Source organism: Felis catus, chromosome A3 (genome assembly GCF_018350175.1).
Source record: "Felis catus isolate Fca126 chromosome A3, F.catus_Fca126_mat1.0, whole genome shotgun sequence".
NCBI classification, from domain to species: Eukaryota; Metazoa; Chordata; class Mammalia; order Carnivora; family Felidae; genus Felis; species Felis catus.
In genome coordinates, this window is record NC_058370.1 from 51178241 (window position 1) to 51205027 (window position 26787).

Consider the following 26787-nt stretch of genomic DNA (forward strand, 5'->3'; position numbering starts at 1 on the left):
GCTAACAATGCCTGTTCTCAGGCACAGGGATTTACATGTTTCTAGTCACTCCCTCAATGCTGGCCTTCCTCTTCAGATTGTAAACTCCATCCTTCATATACCCTTCCTCAGGCTGGAGGTGCAGCCTGGCACCTGTGAATGCTCCATTGACATGCATGTCCCAGTGAATGGATGGATGAAGACTGGAACCAGCAAAGGTACACAGATGGATGAACTTCCTCCATGACACTTCCTTTCTGCATCTGGTTCTACTTTTTAGGGCATTGAAGGATGTGACTTCCTCCAAACTAAGAATTTTAGTCCATACTTATGTCCAACTCTGTTGATATTTCCTATTGTACTTTCTTGAGATCTGGTATTTACATCTCACCTTCAGAAATATGGTGCCCTCTGATGGTCCATTTTCTCAGATTTTGCTGGGCTGTTTCTAGGGCCAGTGTCCTGGGGGTTGGGAGAGATGTAGCCCTGTGGAGTGGGCACCTGCTGGTTTGGGTTGGCCAGTCACAATCTCCTTCAATTTTGCCACCAGCACTATAGGGGTGTCTTCTTGCCTCCATCTTTAATCCATGGGGTTTGGCTGGGTGAGAGTTCAGGGACAGCCTTTATCTCAGGTCCCACCAGTTAGCAAATTCCTGCCCTCTGTTCACAATGGCTGAGTCAGGGAGATAAGCATGGGCCCACAATGAACCTGTGGGGTCAAGCCCAGGATTTTGTCTGGGGCCACTGAGAATAAGAAGCTCTCTTTCTGCAAGAGTGGCTAAGGTATTAGTAATCCCAAACCTGAGGGTGGTGTAGAGAGAGCCTGCTGAGAAGGGAGTAAACATGGAGAACAAGACAGCCAAGAGATACCCAAGAACAGCATATGAGAACCTGGATCCAGTTGTACCTGAAGTAAAATATACCTAAACTAGTTTCTTAATGGATATATGATTGGCATTTTGGGCATGAAATTCTACACATTGTAAGATGTTCACCATCCCCAGTTCCCACCAGCAAAATGAAGGAAGTTTCCCTAGTCATTAAAACAACCAGAACAACCCCCATTACTTTCATTTATCCCAGATGGCTGCCCTTGGCTTTTCAGTTACTTGAGTCAAGAATTTCCCCCTTTTTATTTATTCCAGTGGGTTTTCTGACATTTTCAAATAATGACTGACAGTCTGTCAACATTTTTGGGTGTCAGGGATTTAATCCTCAGCATACCAGTTGATCTTGATGTAGCCTGTCAGAGCACAGGACTAGTTCTGAGGAGCCAATGGCTAGCACAGGCAACCAGCAACATGGACAAATGAAAAATTGCCCAATTCTGGTTCTGGAAAATGGCACTGAGGGATAGACCACAGCATATCAGGGCCAGCCTTGGATGTTGGGGCAACATCTTGACCTGAATCAGGACACCTCTAGCTCACAAGCCCAAGAGGGACTCCCTTGTAGGCAGCCAAACATGGCCTCCTTTGGGAGATTAAGATAACCACTTACAAGGGCAATATCAAGTGAAAATGAGAACTCCCAACATGTTCAAATCAATAAGGATCATTACAAGATCCATAAAGATGGTGACAGGGTCTGTGAGGCCAAGCCAGTGGTGGAAGGCTGGCCTGAAGGAGAAGGGATTCAGGCCTTAGCATTTTTCTGAGCACCACAAGCTTTATGAGGGATTGCTGTGTCCTGCCTCTGCATGTTGGGTCTAAGCAAGAGAGAAGCACTTATCTCAGCATTAGAAGGGACCTCGAGATGCTCTAGTCCTTCCTTGTCTCTAGTATGGGCCTAGGGTGTGTTTTCTTAGGCACAGTTTAGAGTAACCAATAACCATCAATGACTCCCACACCTATAGGACAGAGCACAGACTTCTCCCAGCATTCAAGCCAGAGTCAACCATGGCTCCCCCATGTCCTAGTGTGTGGTCTTACAGCAGGCATCAGGCCTTGTGTTGCCTCTGATTCTCCATCTATAAATAGTACAATAGCAGCACTCACTTGATAGCAGAGTAAGTGTTGGCTGCTACAACCATCATTTTTAGAATTTCTGCTGCATTCAAGAAAGAGTCAGAGTATTGGATGTCAGAAGTCCTGGCTCTGCCACTCATTTAACTCAGAGCTAATAATATAATTTCTTAGAGTCTTAATTTCTTCATTTATGAAATGGGACTAAGGATCATACCTCAATGAGATGTTGTAAATAAAAGATTTTGAGTAGTATGTCAGTCCTTCTGTTTGGAAGGGCCCCAGGCCCTGGCCTCCCCTACCCTCTAAAAAGCACAGTTTAGGGGCACCTGGGTGGCGCAGTCGGTTAAGCGTCCGACTTCAGCCAGGTCACGATCTCGCGGTCCGTGAGTTCGAGCCCCGCGTCGGGCTCTGGGCTGATGGCTCAGAGCCTGGAGCCTGTTTCCGATTCTGTGTCTCCCTCTCTCTCTGCCCCTCCCCCGTTCATGCTCTGTCTCTCTCTGTCCCAAAAATAAATAAATGTTGAAAAAAAAATTTAAAAAGCACAGTTTAGGGAGAGATTCACAGAGAGGTCTCTAAGGGGCTTGGCTTCCTCTCCCATGAATCTTCACACAACTCTGGGCACCTCTACCAGATTAGCCCATCTTGTTACTGGCCAGTTTTCTGCTGAGGGCTGGCTGCTCAGTCCCTATCGCTTGCTCTGCAGCAGCCAGTATGTCTCTTCATGCAGACATTTATTTTTTATTTTTTTATATGAAATTTATTGTCAAATTGGTTTCTATACAACACCCAGTGCTCATCCCAACAGGTGCCCTCCTCAATGCCCATCACCCACTTCCCCTCCTTCCCACCCCCCATCAACCCTCAGTTTATTCTCAGTCTTTAAGAGTCTCTTATGATTTGCCTCCCTCCCTCTCTAACTTTTTCCCCCCTTCCCCTCCCCCATGGTATTCTGCAAGTTTCTCAGGATCCACATATGAGTGAAAACATATGGTATCTGTCTTTCTCTGTATGACTTATTTCACTTTGCATAACACTTTCCAGTTCCATCCATGTTGCTACAAAAGGCCATATTTCATTCTTTCTCATTGCCGAGTAGTATTCCATTGTATATATAAGATATAAAATATATCTTTATTATATACATATATATAATATGTATGGTGGGCATATTATATATATATATATAATATATATATATATATATATATATACCCCACTCATAACCTGTGCTCATTTAATTTTTATAGAAGAGTAAAATGGCTCCTTGCTAAGCTTTCTTCCAGCTCAGGTATATATGTGATAGTCAAAGAATACGGGTGGGTGTCTTGGTTAAGAAGTCAGTGAAAGCCTATTTCAGGAAGTGCCCTGTCATGTTTTAGGCTGGTGGGGCAGCCTTCTACCAGGCATTGGTCCGTCTGGCTGATTTAGGACAGGCCCACTTTTCTAGAGGTCAGTGGTCTCCTGAAGCCACTCCTGCTGGTGGATTCCAGGCACTTTTCTCCTTGTGCTTCAGAGAACAGCTCCCCACAGCCTGGGTACTCTGAGGGCCAGACAGACAAGGGCAGGGCCATGAATATGCTGGGCTTGGAGGCCAATTCTAGGCACTTCTGGAATTGATGGACTTGAATAACCACCAACACAAAATGCTTTCCCACAAGATAGGAAGTTGAGTCATCTGCAGAAAGTCACTCTACCTTCCAGGCAAATGAGCCACTGGAGGGGAGCTAGAGGTCCTGCACACCCACCAGCCTGTGGCTCAATACTTACTGTCTAGCCAGTGGATCTCCGGCATGTGTTGCAGATAGCTGTCTGGACAACCCTGGTCTCCTTAATGGCCCACCACCCTGCATTCTGCACATAGAAGCTCTCTGAGGTGGTGGAGGTGTAAGCCAATGGAATGGCCAGCAGAGGGATGCAGGGTGACACCTTCCCTGTTATGCTCCTATCCACTTGGGCATTTCTGCTCAGACCCTCTCAGCTTCTGCCCCAACCTCACTGCTCCCATCATCCAGACAAAAGACCTCTCCATGTTCATTTTTATTTAAAGACTCAGAAACACAGGTATCATAGTTTGTCATCACTGTCAAATTCATCCAAAATCACACACTGACATTTGTAACAAAAACATTGGTGTGTGTGTGTGTGTGTGTGTGTGTGTGAACTGTGCAAAGTACAAAGAACTTCTCAGCCAGGAAGCTGAGCTTGTTTGGGGTGCCAGAGTCTGGAATTCATAATGAGGCTGCCAGGGAAGTGCCTGCCCACTGTCTCCCCACTCTGCTTCTGTGGCCCTTTGGTGGACCAGTTGTCCTCATCCACTGACCTTGCTCAATGGTGCCTATGAACTCTACTGCATTCCTCAAAGCAAGTCACCTTGGCTGCCAAATGCCACTGATAACCAAGATGTGTAAGTTGCTGGGCCAGGGTAGACAGTGAGGGTTCAGGTAAGGTGTTGGTTTCATCTTAGTAGCCAAAATGAGTTTGTCCATTAGGGCAAGATATCCCAAAGGGTCTAATTCTGCTCTTGCCCTTGTCTGTGGGCCAAATGGTCATGAAGGCTGATGGATTTGGCTGAATATGTTTGAAAACAGCCCAAAGCACCAGGGCTGGTTGTGTACTTCCCTGCTCTCTGGGAGCCCCACCCGAAAGGATGTCCTGGTGATGGCTGGCCTATGGCATCCCTTCCTTCCCAAAGTCATACCAATACCTGACCCAACTCTGACACAAGAAGGTCCAGTTGATGCCTTGCAAAGGCACTGGATACTCGCCCAGCTCTCTGTTGTGAGGGGTGCTGGGCCCTGGTGGGGGGCTGCCTCACCCACAGTCACTAGGCTGTTTATCAATTCCTACCTACCACGAGCATTGTGTGGGTGGTGGCTGAGAGAGGAAAGAAGGTCCAAGTTAGTCTATTCTGTTGCTTGGTAACTGCCTTCGTTAAAAAAAAAAAATAAAAACGCTTTCCTTATTATCTGGGGATGTGAGTTAGTTCTGGTCTCACTGAGGAACACGTGTCTCCCTCAGTGTGTTAATCCATGCACATTTTTGGTGATGGCATGATTTTAAACAAGCACATGATTTTTGTGCATGGCAGACAACTAATTTGGCACCAATGGCAAATGGATACCTTCTGGTTGTCATTAACTCATGTAGGGCTCCCTGGGTTTAAGTTGGATTTCATCTTTCTTTGATTCAGAACAAATTTCTCAAGTCTATTAAATCTATGATTATCTGGAGAGAGGAGAAGAGCTTTTGTCTAGGTGTGATCCCACCGTCATGGTAGCCACCTGGCAGTAACAAATAGCCAAGTCACATCCCCAAATAGGAGCTCTGAAAATAAGTGTTTTTTATTTCAAAGGCATTCCACCAGGCAAGGGAATGTGTTTCTGGATTTTGTTGCATCCTTGAAAACCAGGGAGATCCTATGTTACCAAAGGCTAATTTAGTCAGCCTAATTTAAACTTGAGTCGCTTTATAAAAATAAAGAGAGAGGGAGTTTATGAATTGTGACTCTGAACTGACAAGAATGTATTCTTAAGGTGTGAATCTCTTGAGAACAAGACTGCCTGCATGACAGGACTTCTCCAGTCTGTTTCTATGGCAGGTCTGGGCTGCTGGGCTCATGAAGAGGCCTCAATGGACTCCACCCAGGGCAAGGTCCCAGGATCAAAGGTATTCTTCATCCTGTCTCTTCTCCCAGCTCCCTTGAATTCTTCAAATCTGCAGCAATGCCTCAAATCCCTTGTTCTCCTCATTGTACTTCCAGTCTCTAGACCAATATTTGTACTGCCTGATAGGGACACATTTATTAAAAAAAAAAAAAAAGACAAACCCATCATAGGGTGGGAAATCTGAATTGTGGTTAAAAACTACACATTTCAGTAGTGAGAAATCATACTTTGATAATGCTAATTGTAGTCATTTTCTCTAAAGCAATAAAAGAAAAATTCTGCCTTCCTAGGCTGGGGTTGACCTTCATGTTCTTTTTACTGCCACACAAAAGGCAATTATAGTGACCCTTACTTGAAATGCTTCCAGTTCTTGAATAATAATTACCACTGTCTAGACATAGCATGGGGCTTTGGTAAAGGTTTAAAGAAATTGGCTTTTTCTAAACTCCCTCCAACCACTTAAATGGATTCCCTCTTATCCACAGAATAGTAGCCAACACTGATATTGAGTGCGTGGACTTTTCAGTTTTCCAAAATTCACATGGTACATATAAAAATTCTGCCCACTTGATTATCATCTCAGACATTTTTTCTTTCAAGCTCAACCAAGTCATTATTGGTTTTACAAAAAGGCAGCACCAGATGTATGAAAAATAGGCAATGTATGACCTATTAGAAATATAGAAAGTCTAACAGCTTTACTTTAAAAAGATGTTGTAAGAAAGAAGCAATGCAAAGGGACAGTGGCGGCAAAACGAAACATGTGGCTTATAATACGATGGGCAGGAAACAAAGCCAAGTGCGATCTTGCGCCTCCAACAGGAGCTGCATGCTGGGCTTCCCCAGGGACTCTGGGGACCCAGCAAAGGCCCTGGGCCAGGAACACCCTTGCTGAGTGGCCAGGTGGCAGGTGACTGAGGTATATAGAGAGGTGATGGAGCAATCTGGACCCCCCCCCCCCAAGAAGCCCAGGGCAACCCATAAAGACAATCTTCAAACGCCCTGGGCGCCATGCCCACCGCCCAACCCCCACAGCCCTTCTGCAGCTTTCGGCCTTGCATAGGCAGCAAACAAGAATGCTGCAGCTTAGCAGTAAGTCACAGAGCAAATCAACCCGCATCAGCAGCTTCTCTTTTCAAAGATATTTCTTTACAGTTTACGCAGAGGGAAGCATTTTGTCAGAGAACAACCCCAGGGTGTGCTCTTGGTTGGGGGTTATGGGCTCCCACCCCCATCCAGGGTGGCCATGTCAGGAGCCTTGAAAGGGACCTGGGACCCTCAGGACAGCCTTGACTTCCCTTGTTGTGCCCTGGGGATCCCAGGGAGCCTTCATGCCTGGGGAGTGGGGTGTGGAGAGTGTGTCCTCAGAAGCTCTCTACGAAGCTTCCCGGGAAGAGACCGGTGCGGCCATTCCTCTGCAGGGTCCCCTTGTACCAGCCGTCCTCACGCTTCTTGTGCACAAAGACAATGTCACCTTCCTTCAGCTCGATCTCTGCCTCGCTCTGGGGAGGGTAAGAGACCACCACGCGGTACCTGGTGGGGGGGGAAACAGATACCACATTGGGTGAGTCTGACCCTAGGCTGGAGGATGACACCCCAGGGCCTGCTTGCAAGGTCTCTCTCTTTGTTCTTCCTTTCCTTTTCCCCATCTGGTGTAATTATTATAATTTGGGGTTACTTCCCCCACTTTTAAAAATTTCTACTTTGATTTTAATTTTTACACCACCTTTTCATTTTTTAATTAAAATTAAAAAATAATTTCCCCTCCGTGTCCTTTTGGAGCCCGATCTATGCAGCTGGAACATTTTTGCCTGAGAGACAGTCTCTCCCTCCAGCCCATTTTGGACAGTGGCCTCCTCTGAGGTGGGGCCTGGGACAGCCACTTCAGTCCTGGGGCAGGCACTGGGGTATGGGCGGGACACTTAGTTGTGTCCTCAGTTCTGTCCTGTCCTGGCTGCATGATGCCAGGCTAGTTGTCCTGACCTCCGGAGTGTCAGCTTCTTTGTCTGAGGAATAGGGAGGGTGGGGGACGCCTCTTAAATGGATGTCCCACACGATGTGTGAAAGTGTTCTGGACCTTGTATGGTAAAATGGTCACTCTTTTTAAATGTGCTCCAAAAATCTTACCTTAGCACCTGAACTGGATGAAATCACATCATAAATGAAGCCCAATTTTTTACACATCTCATTTCCGAAAAACCTGGGTGCTTCCCTGCAGCCTCTGAGGCCTCTGTGGAACCTCATTTCAGACCAACATGACATAAAATCCAACTGGAGACATAATTGTTCCCATAGGGGACTCAAAGTGGAGCTGTGGGCCTGAGCTCTAACTTAGCACAGACCCCTGAACACCCCTCATGGCTACGGCAGGTCCAGGGCATGGGTGGGGGCACTGGGTGCTGCCACGCACAGCTCCCTGAATCTGAGACAAATCTGACCCTCTGGCTGGCAGCTGGCTGGGGATCCAGAGCCCCAGGATCAAGCACACATCCCACACCACACACCTGTCCACCGGGCCTCAGAGGAAGGTTAAAAAGAAGTTGTGCTCACTCTGAGGGTCAATGTTCTAAAACACCACCAAAGACAAACCAGCATGTGCCCTGATGCCCATGTTCCTCGCTGCTGCTCAGCCTGTCTGGAATCTTCTGTCCCCACCCTCCAGCCAGCTGTGCCTCCCTGCCCCCTCAGGGAACTCCTCAGGGGCAGGTGTGCTCAACACTAGACTGGGCCTGCACCTCAATGCTGAGGGGGAGGAGGGAGGAGCTGAGAGGGACATGCCCACCCCACTGGGCACGTGAAGTGAAGCTTCTCTGCAATGTCCAAGTCCTAACTGTGGGTGGGTTTTATAGCCGGGAGGATGCAACCACTCTCAATCCCTGAAAACCCCTAGCTGGAAGTCGCTCCAGAGCCTACATCTGGAGAGTTACACCCACATCTGGAGGGTTCCTCTCTGGTCATGGAGGCTGCCCCACTTAGGACCCCTGCTGGACCCTTGCTCCACTCCAGGTTCTCTGCAGTCAGCAACCACACAGTGAAAACATAGGCAGACCACAGCCTTCCTCTGCTCAGAACAGAAGCCAAAGTTGGGGAAAGGCTTCTATGTTCTCTTTGCTCTCTGAGCACATGTGCACTCCTCAATCTCCCCCAGCTCAGGACTCCCTTGCCCGGGCTGCTCTTGCCTGCCACTTCCCTGATGCTCTCTCTGGAGCAATCTCGCCTTCCACAAGCCAGCTGGGCCCTATTCACCATGCTTAGTGCTTAGCACAGGTCTCCCACACTAGCATGCAAGCCCCCAGAGCAGCAATTGTTACCCTGTGCTCCCTGCAGTGTGCCCAGTGCCTAGGACAAGACTTGCACACAGGAGCACTATTCATACATGCAGGAGGGCACCTGGAGGCCGGGGGGTGGTGCTGTCAGTCAGGTGGAGCTGCTGGGGAGCCAGAGTAACCGGGCAGGCGGAGGCGCAAAGGTGTCAGTGGCTGGTGGCAGCTGGCGCAGAGAGGTCCAGTGGTGCCTGTATCTGGGCCTGCAGCTCCATAGCAACCACCCAGCAAACAATGCCTCCCCCCAGCCCACAGTGTACACTTCAGCTCCTGCTGTCAGCCACTGGCCATAGGAGGGGAACGTTGGCCAGACTAATGGCCCAGGAGCAGGATGACCAGCAGGCCTTAAGGGACTGGGTCATCCATCCATGCATAGGAGATGAACCTGGGAGGAACCACATACTGGGTGGTTGGCAATGCTGGGACTCAGAGGTCCAGGGCCTGACCTGGACTAGAAAGGCCACCCCCAGGAGGCACTGTCCTGCTGCTCCCCTCTTCCCTGGCAGTGCCTGGCTGTGGTCCTGGCCCACTGGCTGGGGCAAGAAGGTGGGGTATTCCTTTTCCCTCAGTCTTCCTTGGGCTGTCGGCTGTGAAGGCCTGTCCCCTGGGTCGTGCCTCCCCCATAAGCCACAGCCATACACATGGCCTCTGAAAGAGATCATCCAGGTGTCCCAAGCAGCTGGCTGTCCTGAGGATCCTCAAGGGGCTCTAAATGTGAAGCCTCTGACCTGTACATTCTGCTTTTGGAAAACCAGGACATTATAACCAAAAGAGTTCCTATGTCAGCATTTCTTCAAATGTGGCCGTAGACTTCAGGGCCTCTAGGTCAGAATCCTGGCTCTGTGCCAGACCTACTTGATGAAACTGTGGGAATGGGGCCAGGAGTGTGGATTTTCAGCAAGTTCTGTGGGTGAATGTTTAACTTGCTATTGTTTGAGAATTAAGGTGAAAGCTCTAGGCAAGTCTTCGTTCTTCAACCACCTGCTCAGAGGGGTTGGGGTGCTGGCCCATTGGGGTTAGGACAGGGAAGCCATGGTTTGGGGCATCTGGGATTGGTGCTGTGAAGGCTGAGGAGACAATGCACAGGCAGAGAAGACCCAGGCTCCACTCTGGGGAGCTCACGGTCCCAGTTTATTCCAGGCTGTTCAGACCAGGGGGGAGAGAGAAAGGTGACTCCTGAGTCTGACTTAGCAGGCAAGCAGGGTTCCTACTGCTTAGGGACCAGTGCTGGCCAGGCATGCTGAGTGCTTTGGAAGGGCTGCAGGTTTAGGAGGGTTGGGCCAGTTCTCATAACTCTCTAGGCTCTAGATGCTGGCTTTGGGGGTATAAAGGAGAGAGAAAATACAGTATGCCTCTCGCTTTCCTCTCAGCCCAGAATCTCTGCAAACGGCTGCGTGCTGGCCACTCCCCGATGACAGATGGCCTTGAGGAGGTAGGAATAGTCTGTAAAATAAGTTCCCATATGTCCGGCACTCAGGCCGTGTGTGCAGCTACAGAGACCAGCACCAGCCCTATCTGTGGCTCTCTGCCACCCTCCACCTTTTCTCCAAACACCTGCCTCCTTCTCTTCCCCAAGGATGAGAAGGCAAAGAGTGAGATGATTTCTCAGACTTCAAACACAAGTTTTGGCTTTTGCCTCAACTGCCAGATGTGAAGCAAACAAGCAACTCTGAAAATGTAATTTGCTAGGAAAAAAAAAAAGTAATTTGGTGCTTCTGAGTAATTCAATGATTTAATGAGCCCAGATGGATGATGTGGGCCTAATGTATAAGAGTCGAGCATTTAACGTTCTTGTCCAGATCATTCCAAGACTCTGAGCTATTTTTCCTGCTGCATGAAAGTAATTGATACTCCCTGTTATAGACACAAAGGGCCAAATGAACAGTTAAGGACAGCAGCTACTCCTGTGTTATGACTGTGGCGTCATAAATTATAAGAGACTGCCTTGTGCTGAGCTAAGGTTAGGTCAACCACAACTAATTTTCAGACATAAGATTCAGGAAATCAAAAGGCTCAAAATCAGAATGAATTCTTACCACTGCATATTGCAATTAGCTTTATGTGTGAGGTTTGGCATGTCCTCCTCCTGTGTCATCTGCTCTCCTCCTGACAACAGGGGTCACCGGGAGGCCCTCTGAGTGGCAGGCTTTTCAGAGCATTTGCTTCAGTGCCTACTGAGGGCGAGTGACCCTCGAGATGGTGGATGTGATCATCACAGAGCAGTTTCCCTCTAGGAACTTGGAAATAAGAGTATGCCTAAACCCCAAACACTAAGCTATAATATCAGCACATGTATTAGGTGCTTGTTGCTGTTATAACAAATTTCCACAAACTTAGTGGCATAATTTCTTATCTTACAGTTAAGTCAGACATCCAATGTAGTCACCCAGAGTGCATTCCTTTTGAAGGCTCTGGGAGTAATGCACTCCCCTGCTTTTTGCAGCTCTTAGAAGCTGTCTACATTCCTGGCCAAAGGCCCCTTCCTCCATCTTCAGAGCCAGCAATGGCCAGTTGAGTCCTCACACTGCATCACTTTGACCCTCTCTGCTGCCTTCCTCTTCTCCTTAGAGGGACTCTGTGATCACACTGGGCCCGCCTGGATAATCCAGGATAATCTCTCCATTTTAGAGTCAGCTGGTTAGCAACTTCTATCATGCCTGCAGCCTTCATTCCTCTAGGCCATGTAAGTCCCCCATGTAAGTCACAGTTTGGGGGATCAGGGCACAGACATCTTTGGGAAGCCATTGTTCTGCCTACCATGACACATAATAGATCAAAAAAACTTAAATCCTAACAAAGCCAAACAACTCACAGGCCAGTAAGAGGTGAGGATAAATAGACTGAGTGTGTGAACATATGGGAGAAAAGATTGTGCCAATAAAAAGTAGAGGAAGGGGTGCCAGGCAACATTGGGGGCACCACCATCTTATTATTGTATATGTCATACCATTTCATATAATCATATATGTCATTTAATATGTTATTATTGCTCTTATTATGAATTCATAATTTCCCAGGTATTGATCTATGCATTTTACAAATATTATAACTATCAGATAGGTATTAATATCCCCACTTTGTATATGGGGAACTGGGACTCGAAGAAATGAAGATGCCTATTTGGGTGAAATGGATGATAAGAGGTAAGTGTGCCGATATTTCAGAGCCACTCTGCAACTTCTCCGAGGTTCAAGAGAGCCAGGAGGCAGGCATCCAGAGGATGGGTGCAGGGCGGCTGGCCCAAGAACTCAGCCAGACCTGCCCAGGGTCAGCATATCCCTGCTGGGGAGATGGGACGTTAGACAGTACTACTGGATCCCATAACTATACTGCTGTTATGAGTTCCCCAAGTAACCTCCAGAAATGTGGCTCCCTGCACATTGTCCATAGGGCATAACATGTCCAGATGGTCCAAGGATTAGGTTCCCGAGGAAGGGTTAGTAATCGGCACTCTGGTTTACACATCAGGCCTGTGAGTTTGGCTGTTATAGATTTCCTGAGAGCTGAACCTGCCTCTAGTGAGCTGACGTGCAGGCCTGGCCAACCAGACCTGGGGGAGTTCTCCATGGTTCACTCCTCTGGGCGGCCCAAACTTCCTTCCTCTGGGAACAGTTAGGAGAGACGCTCCCAGTGTCTTCCTGAATCCTCAGGAGGGAAATTGTTACATCCCAGGGAGTTTGTACATAGGAGACACTCAGAACATGCAAGAGGCAGCCTTGTAGCACCCAGAGCCTAGCCACTCCAGGTGAGAGATGCCCCTTCCTCAGTGAGCTAGTGGTGGAAGCCTTGAATCTGAGCCCCACCTGCCCTTTGCTGCTCTCCCCCCTTCAAACCTTAAAGTGGCCTTGCACACGGCAGGCACTCTGCAGATACGTGGCTTGCAAGTGAGTGCCCAGGGCCTCCATAGCAGGGATTCCTGTAACAGCTGCTCCCCTCCAGCTGTGAGCTAAGTTTTATTCACAAGCCTGCAGGGCCCAAGGCCAAGCACTTTCTGGAGCTGTCCCAGCCTGAAGACTAAGCCTTTCCACTGTTACACCCTTGCTCCAACATGCTGGGGCTTCCTAGGACACAAGGCAGCCTAGGGACTGCACGGGGCGAGAGAAGGGGGCATTTGGGGGCTCATTAGGCAGCAGTTTCATTTCAGGCTGTATTTTGAAAACTCTCATCACTAATGAGCTTCACAGAGTGCTGGGGACAAGCAGGGTGCCAAAAGTCTCTGGGTACAATAAGCCCTGATTAGATGGAATATTCACAGAATGAGAGTAATTCTCTGATCTTTTTAGTTAATCATGACTTCCATGGTTTAGTAGAACAGGGTATTTTAAGACCTTTTATTAAGGAGTCTGGAAGTTGAGGGATCTAGGGAGAACAGAAACTTAGGGGAGACATGAGAACAGCTTTGAAATATCTCGGCCTATCTTTCTCAGGAGCCACCAACTTTGTTACCTGGGGCAGAGGGACTGGGAACCACATTAAGAAATCATAGGCATCTGGGGGTTGGTCTTATGGAAGGATGAAGGTTCTGACATGAAAGAGCTGCCCAAAGTTGGAGGAGGCTCCTTGGAGGGAAATGGAGAAAGAAAGAGAACATGTGTGTCTGTGTGTGTGTCTGTGTGTGTGCCTGTGTGTGTGTGTGTGTGTGTGTGTGTGGTGTTTGTGTGAGATGTGAGGTGTCTGTGGTATATGGTGTGTGTGAAGTGTGTGTGTGGTGTGTATGTGTGTGTGGTGTGTGTGTGTATGGTATATGGTGTGTGTGCATGTGTGGTGTGGTATGTGTTTGGTGTGTGAGTATGGTATTTGTGTGAGATGTATGTTAAGTGTGTATGTGGTATGTGTGTGTGTGTGGTGTGTATATGTGTGTGGTGTGGTATGAGGTGTGTGGTGAATGTGTGATATGTGGTATGCGTGGTGTCTGTGTGGTATTTCTGTGAGATGTGTGGTATATGTTGTGCATGTGTGTATGTCTGAGGATGTGCGTGTGTGTGGTATGTGCTATATGTGCACATGTGGTGTGGTGTCGTGTTTGCTGTGTGTGGGGTGTGGTATGGGTGTGGTGGTGGGGGGGTGTGTATGTGTGTATGTGTGATGTGAGGTAAGGTGTGAATCCAGTCTCCTCAGGGCCTGGGGGTTTGCTGTGGGGAACGCACCTCACAGTAATGGATCCTGCTGTGACGGAGTTTGGACAGCAAGTATATCTTGCACCAACAAGGGGGTGGTGATCAATTGCTGAGGATCCAGAGGCAGATGCTGATATCCTGGCAAGGCTGTGATATGGTCCATACTGTTTTAAAGCCAGAGACACCCAGATCCCTTTGTGGGCAAGTTGCACCTTGGGCAGCTGCTGACCATGCTCCTCAAAGTGGTTCAGAGACCAGGCTCTGTGGCTGGAAAGCCTTGAATTCAATCTCTGGCTTGGCTAATTACTTTTAGCTGTGTGATCTCGAGCAAGTTACTTAGCCTTTCAAGAAGATGAGGATACTAAATTCGTAGGGTTGTTACAAGAATCACCTGAGGTAACACACACAAGGCACCTAGAACAATGCCAGCAGATGCTAAGCTGCATACACAGCATGGCCATTCTGGGTGTTTATGGCCCAAGTCCATACTGATTGTTGAGTGTCTGAATCTCCCCCTGCACAGAGCACAGAGCTTTCATTCTAAAAACAGGTGTAAATATGGACTGACATGACAACTGCTTGTCGGAAATACGTAACCAGCTCATGTTGTCCCTCCGCTGCCCGTGGAGACTGTTCTCTCAGTGGCGCTGGATCTCAACACCACAGCATCAACCCAGCCCTGAAGCCCATCATCTGGGTATGCCTTGGCAAAGTGGACTGCAGCTTATTTGTGTGGTCTGAGAGCTAAGAATGCTGTTACAATTTTAAATGGTTGAAAAAGAAATCAAAATAAGAAAAATATTTCATGACACAAGAAAATTAAATGAAATTAAAATTTTGGTGTCCATAAGTAGAGTTTTACTGGAGTGCCCACGCCCATTGCTTCCATATTGTCTATGGCTGCCTTCATGCCGGCACAGCAGAGGTGAGAGTTGTGACAGAGACCTGCAGTGTCTGCAGAATTTACTATCTAGGCCTTGACAGAAAAGGCGTGTCACCCCCCATTTAGACAGAACTTAACTAGCCCTGCATTGGCACTGGGGGTTAGTGGATGCGCAGGACAGTGGTGCCCTTCTCAGGCTTCAGCACTGGGGTCCATGGGGAGGAGCTGGCCATCAGGCAGTGAGTCCGAGGTGAGGGAGGATTCAGACAGAAATGCCAGGACTGTTTCCTGAGGAGACTGCTCGCATGTTTACTATTTAAGCAGCGTTCCAACAAAGAAGGCACATGGAAGGGAAAGTACTTCTGTGCTATCCAGATTGGACACCATCACCTCTCACTGGAGTGCCTTCAGCCCTTATCTGAAGCTCTCTAAGGACTAACTCAAATGGGCCCATCAGCTGAGCAAGATGCCAGCCTCTGACCCCTTATAAAAGTCAAGCACGTGAGGGCCCTCAGTGGACTCAGTTTACTGCTCTGTATAACTCTAGGCTGAACTCTATGAAATTTCTGGTTTTGGTAAAAAAAAAAATGAATGTTGTCACTTTTGTATGGTTTAACCCAACAGACTATATACCTTGAGGCCAATTTGGGGGTAATGTTTTATAATTCTAACATGTCAGAGTGGGTTGAGCCTCAAGAAAAGCTGCCTCTGGGGTGGGGTACACAGGCCATGGGACTCAGTCCAGGGGTCCACTCCAGGTTTCCCACAGGGTTGAGGGGAGACAGTCCTCTCACTAGCATCATTGCTCACTCTCTGGGCTCAGTGCCCCATCAGTTCTGCCAAGTTTCCTGATGAATCCCTTGCAAATCCCAAACTCAGGACCCATATGGATTCAGAACATGAAATAGGCTCCTCTTCATTCCCAAATGCTTTTTATCTTTTTTTTAATGTTTATTTTTTATTTTTAAGGGAGACAGAGAGAGAAAGAGCAAGCGAGCAGGGGAGGGGCAGAGAGAGAGAGGGAGACACTGAACCCGAAGCAGGCTTCAGGCTCAGACATGTCAGCAGAGAGCCCGAGGTGGGGCTCGAACTCATGAACTGCGAGATCATGACCTGAGCTAAAGTCAGATGCTCAACCAACTGAGCCACCCAGGCGCCCCCCGCTAATGCCTTTTATCTGATGCTCACCATTCAAGCTCAGGAACTGAGTAGATGTGGGTAAGAGGGACATTTGGTAAATTTAATCCTCAGAAAATCCCTATTGTCACTGCTCCCCCAAAATGACTCCAATCTCAGAGACCAGCCCATACCAAGGCCCCAGAAGATACGAGCCCACCCTCCCTGCCCTTACCTCTCCCTGGACAAAGGCTTGGGCTCCGGACGGATGGCAGCCATGGAGAGAGGCGCTTGCCTGGAGGGAGATGAGGAGAAGTTCAGATCCAAGGAGCCTGCCTTTCTGTGCAGTGGCTCCATCCCCACTGCACCCTGCATCTCGCTCTCTATGGGGCAGGACCCTGCCCTGCCATGGATGGACAGTGAGGATACTTCGGGTCCCACGGCACCCTGGAGTGAGGTGTCCACTGCCACCAGGGCATCGTGGGTTGGAGAAATGGATGGTGGGGAGCGAGATTTCTTCTTGGTAGACGCCCCAGCAAGAAGCTTCAGCAGCCCACTTTTCTTCTCTTTCTGGAAAGACACACAGAATTGAAATCCAGTGGGTTAATACTCCTAAATGCCCTTGTTGGAGGAGGGAAGTATAATCTTGTTTGGAAACTTTAAACATAATCTTGTTAAGCAGGTTAGAGGAAGAAAACAAAGCTAAGACTGAAAGGTTTTCCAACTCTTGTTTTCTTTCCTTTCCCCAAATCTGGTGCAAGTGCCCAGAACAGACCCAGGAGGCCCTGGGGCAGACCAGAAGGTGCTATTCCCAGGAGAGGGTGCTGTTCCCAGGAGAGAGTGCTGCAGGAATAGGGAGGTGGGGGGGCGGGGGGGCCCTCCCGACAACACACCTCCTCACCATCACAGGACCGTCCCAGACTGGTAAGACTCTAAGGAGCCAGGAGTCAACATCATTTGTCTCTCTTTACCTGGGAGAAGTGTGTAATTATTTTACATCAGGCTGAGATTAGCTTCCTCAACCCACACCGGGTTTATAGAAGCAAAGGTCATGTATCCTAGACACAGCTTCATTGGGAAACTGGGCAACACTGTATTCAAACTTTTCTGGCACAAAATTATTTATACCACACAAGAAACCTGCAGTGTGTGTGTGCGCGCGAGCACATGTGTGCATCACATATATTCCCCAAGAAAGCCATTTGAAGGCAGGGAGGACCCGAGCTGAGGTCTCAGAGCTGAAGCAGCCCCCCATGGGGGCAACTTCTCCTCATGCCCTGAATTCTGTCAATGGGAAACACCCTGATAAAACTGCTTCACTCAGCAGGTGGCTTCCTTATCTTAAGAGAGCTATTACAGGATATGACAACATTCAGGTCGTGGCTCCTTACATACAAAACTAATGAGATAATCAGAAGAATCTGCCCTTATAATCATGAGGCTATCGATATGCTCCCCTACTAGGATGTGTAGACACCTCTCCTGCTCCATAGTTCACTCCCAGTTCTCATGGAGGACTCCCCACCACACACCCCACACCAGTGGCAGGCACGACCAGTATAGGGTCTTCATCAGAGGCCCCATTTAGTACTCTCTTGGCCCTGAAGGAGCTTCTCTCCTTAGTCTCACATCCTGGGAGCTCAAAGCAGACTCTCAATATGTAAATGAGAGCCAGGTTGGGGTGGCAACACAGACCTGGAGAAAGAAAAGATCCAGGCAGTGTCCTTGGGTGGCCTGGACCAGCCACCATGTTTGCTCTGAATTCTGCATATCACTGTCAGTGAAGGAGCACCTCAGCCTCCCTCAGCATGTGCTGATTACACTGAAGCACATAAGGAAACATGATAAACATTGCTATCTAGAGAGTTGTTTGTGAAAGAGAAAGTGTGTACATGCAGAGGTGCTTTTAGAACAACACGCTTGCCTTGGAATCTGACCATTTTTATGGCTTTAATAGAGTTCAGTTTTTTAATGTTCAATGGAAATTAGGTGGCAGGGCACATGGCGTAAAACAATGGCAGCACACGGAAGTCTGAAAGTATAGCCACTGAGTCAGTGATGCCTATCAAAGAGTCTGCTTTGGTCACAGGGCTCAGTAGACCCTGAGGTGGACAGAAGGCAGACATCCTCTTCTCACCTTCCTGTCTGCAGGGTTAGAGGCTACTGGGGGATGATTTCAGCATCACCACACTGATGCTGAAATCTTCTTAAAATTCACATATTAGGGATATGCATATCCTTAAGCTAAGTCAATAACACTTTAGTATGAACAAGTCCATGTTTTTTTTTCCTCTACTGTTAGCACTGATATTGACAGAAAGAAGGGAAGTAGATGTTCTGAAGACTGTACATAGTGAGGAATTTCTGGCATGGGTGATCCCAAGGCTGGTGGGGAGCAGGTTGGTGTGGGGTAATGCAGCAAAGGGCAACCCTCTCTGTTTATGTTTCCTAGCTCTGTCCTGCTTCAACATCCATAAAGGAGTTCTGTGACACACTTAGGAGAGTTTCACTAGTTTGGCCACGAGGGGGCACCACATATCTGGCTCAGAGGGATCCCTGTCTCCCAAGTAGCTGGGGCTCCTGAGGCCACTGCCATTGAGAGGTGCTGGTGGGTGGCAGTGTGTGTCTGGTTCCTCATGATGACAGTCTCCTAACCTGAGACCATGAAGGGGAGGGCACTAGAGGTAGGAGGACACAGTGTAGGCGTGAGGGGTGGTGTCTGATGGTTCACGGCCCTCTGGGGGCTCCGGAAGGATGAGCCTGCCCAGTGAGTCTAGGGAGCCATGTGTACACCCAAACTAAACACCCAGATGCACAGAATGCAGGTCGAATATCACAAAAGCTACATGCTATCAAATTCTCAAATTCCAGTTATTAATCCAATGGGATGGTGAAGCTGGAGACTGTACAACTTCAAGAACTGTATACATACATAAGCATATGCACTTACATAAAATTATGCATGGCATGAAATGGATCTGCAGCCCAGCCAAAGCCCTGAGGGGACAGGAGCCACTGCCTGGCATAGTCTGTAGTCCCTGAAGGGCTGTGGGTTGACCTGCCTTTGCTGCTGCCATCTTGGGCTGGGCCTAGCTCATAGAGATCAATAGGAAAGGGTGCAGGCCAGCCCTGGCATCAGGCCATGTAGTCTTCTGGAACCAGAGTGTGAAGCCTGGACACTCGGCCAGCAAACATGTGTGGAGCAATTTGACAGCGCAGGGACCGCCCCTCTGGGCCATGATGCTGGAGTGTCGGCTGGTCCTGCCAACAATCCATAAGTCAGGGTGCACGTGCCCAGTGGGGGAGCACCTGTGTGCAAGATGTGGCCAGTGTCCCAGTCAAAGGGGCTCCATGTGGGAAAGCGTTTTCAGAGTGACTGTCCCCATGCCCCTGGGACAAGTGTTGGCTGCACCATATCCACCTACCTCACCTATATTCAGAGCTAGTGTCCCTGGCCTCTTCTACATATGAATTAAAGGTGGAAGGAGATAGAATGAGGACGTGCCCAGGGCAGGTAGGGAGCCTCCTGTTAGAAGTTTCAGGGGTAAAGGGCGCCTGGGTGGCTCAGTCAGCTGAGTGTCTGACTTCGGCTCAGGTCATGATCTCATGGTTTGTGGGTTTGAGCCCCACGTCGGGCTCTGTGCTGACAGCTCAGAGCCTGGAGCCTGCTTCGGATTCTGTGTCTCCCTCTCTCTCTGTCCCTCTCGACTAGTGCTCTGTCTCTGTCTCTCAAAAATTAAATAAATGTAAAAAAAAAAAAAAAAGAAGTTTCAGGAGTGAAACCATGGCCCTTCTTGGGACATCCCAGCAGGTTAAAAAGATAAAAGGAACTGACCAGGGCCCAGTTGTCAGCCAGCATGACAGCTCTTGTGGTCCATATGGTGGTGTCCTGCCTCATGAGCAAAGAAAAGGTCTGATCAACAAACACTCTGTTGCAAGACACAGGACAGAAAGCCCTGGAGCCACAGGCTGTGCCACAGTAGGGTGTGTTGTGAGGGGAAGATAAAGCCACTGGTCTGCTTAGCATGTTTGCATGGAAATCCAGCCTTAGCTGTGGTTTGGAAAGAGGTGCATGAATGTGATGGATAATTTTCCTGTCTCAGTTTTCCAGGATTAAGTATGACTGATCACTTTCTTAATTTGACTTTGGCAAATACTTATGTCATGACTGGAATACCCTCTCCTTTGCTGTCCATGATAGAATTCTGCTAATGCCTTCAGGATCCAGTTACTAAACGTTGCTGTGAAATTTGGTGAACTATCATGCACACAGAATTCATGGAATATGGATGTAGATATTCCAAGCCCTTCCCCTGGTGGCTGCCCTATTCTGGGTGATGTATGTTAGAATCAGCTAATGGGCACTTTGAAGGTGGTGGGAAAAGGCTCACCAATCAATATAGGGGCAACACCATTGGACAATAAGAGGTTTTAGAGGATACAATTTTGGGTTAATGTGGGCTAAAAGTTTATCAAAGAACGATGGGTTTGTTGGGGTTTCTCCAGGGACCAGGACTAAATTAGGGACTTTTATGAGCCCAGTGAGATGCAGAGAATGGTATCCCCTTTATATTTTTGGAGCTCATTTTAGGTATGTTTTAGAGGAGTCACTGCTTTCCTACACAACTTTCTGTCAGCATTCTGCTGTCTCCATCTGTGGCCTAAGTTCCCCTCTCCTGAGGAGGGTCACTTTCCATCCCTAGGTTGCTCTGAATGGCCATGGTGCAGCCATTTCAGCCTTGTGGGGGTCCTCCAGTCTGAACTGTGGGAACAAAATGCCTGCCTCCCTCTCATCTTCTGTCTTCTCCCCAAATGAGTGATAAGCTACTTACTGCTTGTCCTCTGTGAGGCCGTTCACAGCTCCCCATGCAGACAACCTGCCCTTGCTGCCTGCCTCCTCTTCCTCTGTCAATGGAACAGGATAGGAGCACAGGGGCAGCCCAGGCTGGTGCATGAATACCTAGCTCTGAGTCCTGATTCCACCGACACCAAGTTGTTAAGATGACAAATGGAAGAGTGCTTTTTAAACTATGAATGCATGTTACAAATACTTGATTGTGTGGCTGTTTTTATGACGTGTTTATATGATGTGCTATTTTTAGGTTTTTGCAAAACACCTACAACCTAGTTAGCTCACAGTACATTTTTGTTAAAGGAATAAAATCCATTTCACTTCCACCTGAGGCAGTTGTGTCACTGTTAACCCTCAGATTGCCTTGAGAGATCTCCACAGGCCAACACAGGGTCTCTTGGCTCTCCAACTTTAGGCACAAAGAACCAACCAGAGAGTTGGATAGAATGTAAATGTTAGCCCCACTCTCAAAGATTCTAATTCAGCAGGTCTGATATGGGGGCAAAAAAAGTGATTCTGATCCAGAACCCAGGAAGGGATCAATTATAAGCCAACGGTCATGTGTCAACCTGTTAATGATTTCAGAAGACTACAGATAGTGCTGTAAAAACCCAGATAAGGGACCAGCTGCATGGGAAGGTGACAAAACAAGGAAATAGGTTCACTGAGCACCTACTAAATTCCCAGTCCAGGGGACTTGCATGGGTTTTAAAGCTGTGTTTTGGAATATTGGTGTGGATTTATGTGCTGATTCTGATCTGAGGGTCTGAGCTGTCCACCAGCTCCCAGGTGGGGTCGGCCTCCCCAGTTGTACTTTGAGTGGCAAGGGCTAGTGAATGAGTAGAGGTTCAGCAAGCAAGGCAGGTCACATCAGGCAGAGGCTCAAGCCAAGGACTGCAGGCACCAGATGAGGCTATTACAGAAGTGCTGGCTCTCAAGATACACAAGTACTTTTGAAAAGCCTCCCTCAGCATATAAACAGAGCACAGTCATGTTAGAGAAGAGCTTATGAGTTACATTAAAAAATGTATGTGTGATGCAGTGCCTGGGTGGCTCAGTCAGTTAAGCATCCAACTTTGGCTCAGGTCATGATCTCATGGTTGGTGAGTTCGAGCCCTGCATTGGGCTCTATGCTGACAGCCAGGAGCCTGGAGCCTGCTTCAGATTCTGTGTCTCCTTCTCTCTCTTTCCCTCCCCTGCTCATGTTCTGTCTCTGTCTCTCTCTCAAAAATAAACATTAAAAAAAATTGTGTGTACACACACACACATATATATATACACACACACACTAAAATAAAGTCATATCTTACTTTAAAAGAACCATTTGGTAACCTAATATTAAAAAAAGAGACATATTTGAAGGTGTTCCTTCATTATAGGAAAACTATAAAACATTTTACATAATAGAATAATAGTTTTTCTGTTATGATAAAAATAGGGGTCTCCCTAGGGGCCTTAATTGTTTTATAGAACATCAATGTAAAAACTTGGCAAAAGGAAAAAGAAATCTAAAGCTTAAATTAAGAACTGCTGGGAGTTAAGAGTCAACCAAAATTATGGAAAATTCTCTGTGAAATTATAAGAAGCCAAGGGCTTTTATAAATTTGATTTATAAATGTGATGTTAAAATTTTCAGAGATACAATTCATTTCATTAGAATGAAGTAAATATGTAAACGTGACCTATTGTGCCACATTTTTTTTTAATCAGGTTGTCTCCTTTGTTAATGTATGCTAAAGAAGGTGGCCACAGTTCCTCTCAAACAGACTTACCTTCTTAACTCTTTTTTGCTTAGGGCAACATTTACAATCACTGGTCGGGCACACACAGAACACTGGACTACATACGGTGGGTAGCACATAGACTCAGAATTGATTGCTTAGCTCTGATAATCTGGAAAAACCTCAGCCTGAAAAATCCCCAAATGTTTGTGCCCGTGGATGAGTATATGCTCTGTTCAAAGTCAAAGGGGCAGTTGAGAACTCTTTACCTTTGAGAACAAAAGATCAAACATAATCACACATTTTCACTCTGCATTTGCATGAACTGAGATCCAGGCAACAATGGTCATAGGTCATGGGTCATGTTCAGATCTTGTGTCAACACTCAGTGATCTGGGAGCATCTGAAGACTCTCTGAGAAAAGCATAGAGATATTCCTCCAGACTGTTAATATCAGTTATTAACAGGGATGATCAGGCATAGGAAGGAGGATCTGGGCTTTTGTGAGACACTTTCATATTTGAGTCATTAAGTCAAATGTGTATTTCTTTTTAGTTTAAGAGGGGGAACATAATAAAGGCAAAAACTGCAACCTATTGCTTTGAACATAATAGTTCACATCTAGTGATGTGATGAACCAGAGAGAATTTTTGTTATTAGCTTATGGAGAAGATTGTCCTATAAGACGGAACAGTAGGGGTGGCCTCGAGGCTTGGGCAGATTGGATATAATGATGGGGGTGGACTGATGGGTGATTTGGTCTGGCTGAGGGATCAGAAGGTGTGAGGCAGATCTCGCCAAAAGGAGGGGTGAGGTGTGCCTGTGAGATGAGAAAGGAAGCGGGACAGCACATTTTGGTGGCTGAGAGGGCCAGCTGAGGGGTCTAAAGTCAGCTTGGCAGACACTGGGAGCTGCACGAAGCAGGGGAGTGAGTGACTCTGGATTGGCAAGGTAAACAGTTTGCGGTCATGGGTAAGGGGACTGAGTGGGGACCGTGGGGCAACAGACAGTGATGGTGACAGTCACAGGGCATTTAAAGGGAAGGTGATGCCAACTCCTACCAGCTGGAGACAGGAGGTGGGGGATATGTGCCCTGCAGCAGTGAACCTGCTCTGTGTGAGCATGTCCCTGGCAAACTCTGGCTCACACAACAGATAAAGAAAGCAAAATGAGTTTAGGAAGATGGTCAAATAATTCTCAGATGCTACATCAACCTATGGGCAGTCAGGAAAATCATGTGGCCTCTGGGAAGGCCAGAGCTCAGAGAAGTGGGGGTGTCAATCCTCACAGCTGTTACAATGACCTGAAGCTGTCTGTACATTTAGGAAGGAGCTGGTGAGACTAAAGCATGGTCAGAGGCCTGATGCGCATGGATTTGTCATGACAAATAGTGCGGGGCCTTCAAGGAGCCTCTAGATAGTCAAACAAGGAACACGGTGCATCCTTATCTTAATATATTGAGATGGGCTCCTAGGTAGCAAGTTATACTCAGAAGTCTTTTGATTAGAATTTTATGTTTGGAAAGTTTCCTATTGGAGATGGGGAAAGGGTAGTTAAAAGCTATGCCCTGTTAAAATTTTGATGGGGAAAAGCACATCTCAGGTTATGCCTGAACACACAGTTACTGTAAGAGCAGAGAAGGGTTTTTAACAATGTAAATATGCAATGTGTCTTCATAAAGGGAAGAGGAATTAAAGATCTATCATAAATAAAGTGGAAGAAGTTAACAAGCTAATTAAAAGAGACATAAAAATTGTGTATTTAGCTATCGGCTATTTTAAACATTAAAACACATCTTCAAAAATGCTGCCCTCACAAAAGACCAAAGATGAAAATTGATTCACGAAAATAACGAAGAAGGGAAACAGCAGATAACAGCATGCCAACCTAATTGTGCTTTCTCCAGCTTTTGTTTTTGATGGGAGGGATGCCTGCTGCAGCATGCTGCTTCTCTTGCCCTTCCTGAGGATTGAAACCATTAAGTGAAGCCTTAGTTCAGTGCTCTGCATGTGGCACTATGCTAGGCACTCTGAAAAGGGAGCTGAATGGACAGAAGAAAAAGCAGGGGTTGGATTTGTGTCCTTCGAAGCAGAGCCACAGGCATTGTGATCACAGCAATTTGTCAGACTCAGAAACAGAAGAAGAATACTCAAGAGCTGGGCCTGGCAAGTGGTTTTAGGTGACCAGCCAAGTTCAATGCAGCAGGAAAGAAAGAGTTCCTGAAGTGGAGGATACTGTCTCCCTGAGGAACTTCAAGCAGATATTCAGCCACATCATGACAGCCTTGGAGACAGATAGAGCTGGGTGTCACTGTCATTTATCAGTTGACTGATCTTGAACAAGTCACTTAACTGCTCATATGCAAAATGGACAACATAATTACATATATAACTAATTACACTGCAAATTCTTTCTCGAGAACTCACTATGAACCAGGCACTGTTCTAAGTCTTGGACATAATTAGCTCTTAGGTTCTTAAAACAGCTCAATAGAAAAACATAGTCTCTGAGATTCTAAACCACAGATGCAGGGTAATCAACCAGAAAGTTGCACAATCTGGATTTGAACCCAGGACTCGATTCCAAATTTTAATGCCAGCTGTAACTGCTTTGCCCTGAGAACTAATCCCAATATGGCACCAATAAGTGGGAGGCACCCTGCAATACACTGTTGAGGTTTTTGTGTGTTTAAGTCACTTCACAGAAGGGCACTGAAGTACACACATAGAGCGATGATTACAGAACTCTAATGAGGGCTGCATCATGATGAAATACAGGGTTGCCAGTTACCCACCACCCTTGTGACACAGGCAACGCTTTGCTCTCCTGGGCTGCTTCTTCAGGATGGGATATTGACAATACCCTCAGCACTGATAGGAGGACTGAATGAGGACAGCAGGTAAAGCACCTAGCAGAGCGCCCTGCACATAGTAGGCTTTCAACAAGGAATGGCTGTTATGAATCTCAGCTATGGTGGTGGTATATGCCAGCACTGTTCATGCATTCATCTGGCCCTCAGCCAGCATTCATTTCCTGGTAGCATGGGCTGAGGTCAGAGGAATGACGACAGCACATCCGGTTATGCACCCACAAAGGAAGATCAAATAGGACTGAAGTGCCAGCTACATGTCTCAGATCCTCCGGAAGCCTCTTGTGCAACGATAGGCTGAGAATACCCTCTCAGTCCCTGAAACAGCGCACCCAGGCTCCAAACATGAAGGAACCCCCTGGTCTCTGGTCTAGGGCAGGAATGCTGCAAGCAACAAAACCACACTAACCATGTTGTTTTTCCTTGTTTTTTTCACACTCAGCTCACTTGGTGCAAAGCACAAGGTACCCTTTCCAGCTCCCAGCAGAGTAAATAAATACAGTGACAATAAGGTGGGGACTAGAGCTATGAACCCACCTCGGTTGGGCCCCTTGTTACCCTGAACCTGACCTGTCCAGGGCACTGACATTCCTCATCTCCCATTGAGAAAGGCCCTCTCTTGGGCTCCTCCACCCTGTATTATGGCTTCTTTTCCTGCCTTTCTGCACAGCTGCTGGATTCTTCCCACCAGCACCACGCCTTCCCCCCCACACCCCCCTACCCTGCCCCTCTCCTCAGGTGCAAACGCTCCTAGACTCGGTTTCTTGCTTCACTCCTTAATGTTCTCTTGCTGGAAGCTTTGACACAGGATTGGCTCTTGAATTCTCTCTTCTGCGGTGAAAGTATCTCTAGTGCCAAAGTCTCAAGTGAGCTCTAGGTCTTTTATCTGCAACTTCATCTAGACATTCTTTTAAGACTGAAATCACATGAATAAAACCATCAAAAGATGCCTGAAGTTCTGAGCTGGAGAACTGGGGAGCCTCCCTCTGCCCAGCCCTGATTAGAGAGAGCCAGAGGTGATCATGTCCCCCATGCCTGTGCCCAGTTGAGTGGCCAAGTGACCCGAGGGGACTGAGGGGCAAAGATGGAGGGAGTGAGTCTGAGAGAGGTGCTGGGAGCTTGTGCTCTCAGCACAGTGTACAAGCTGGTACCCTGGCACTGTGCCATTTGTCCCTGTCCTCCTCTACAGAGGGCAGCAGCCTGAGGGCACCCCAGCTACTCAGGACTGTCATGTCCACACTTGGATGGGGGCTGTTTTTCCAAACTTGCAAATGAAGGCAGCCTGTGCTCATCCT

At 47.6% G+C, this 26787-nt stretch overlaps 1 protein-coding gene across 1 annotated transcript in view; it reads right to left on the reverse strand.

Annotated features, from left to right (window-relative positions):
- Positions 1-3965: 3965 nt before the first annotated feature.
- The window catches only part of SH3RF3 (SH3 domain containing ring finger 3), a 367542-nt gene continuing 344720 nt past the window's right edge, over positions 3966-26787 (reverse strand). The window contains exons 9-10 of the mRNA XM_011281104.4: positions 16286-16620; positions 3966-7144 (exon numbers count right to left, since the gene is read on the reverse strand). Coding sequence (XP_011279406.4) covers positions 6976-7144; positions 16286-16620 — 504 coding nt within the window. The 3' untranslated portion in view covers positions 3966-6975. The remainder of the gene's footprint in view (positions 7145-16285; positions 16621-26787) is intronic.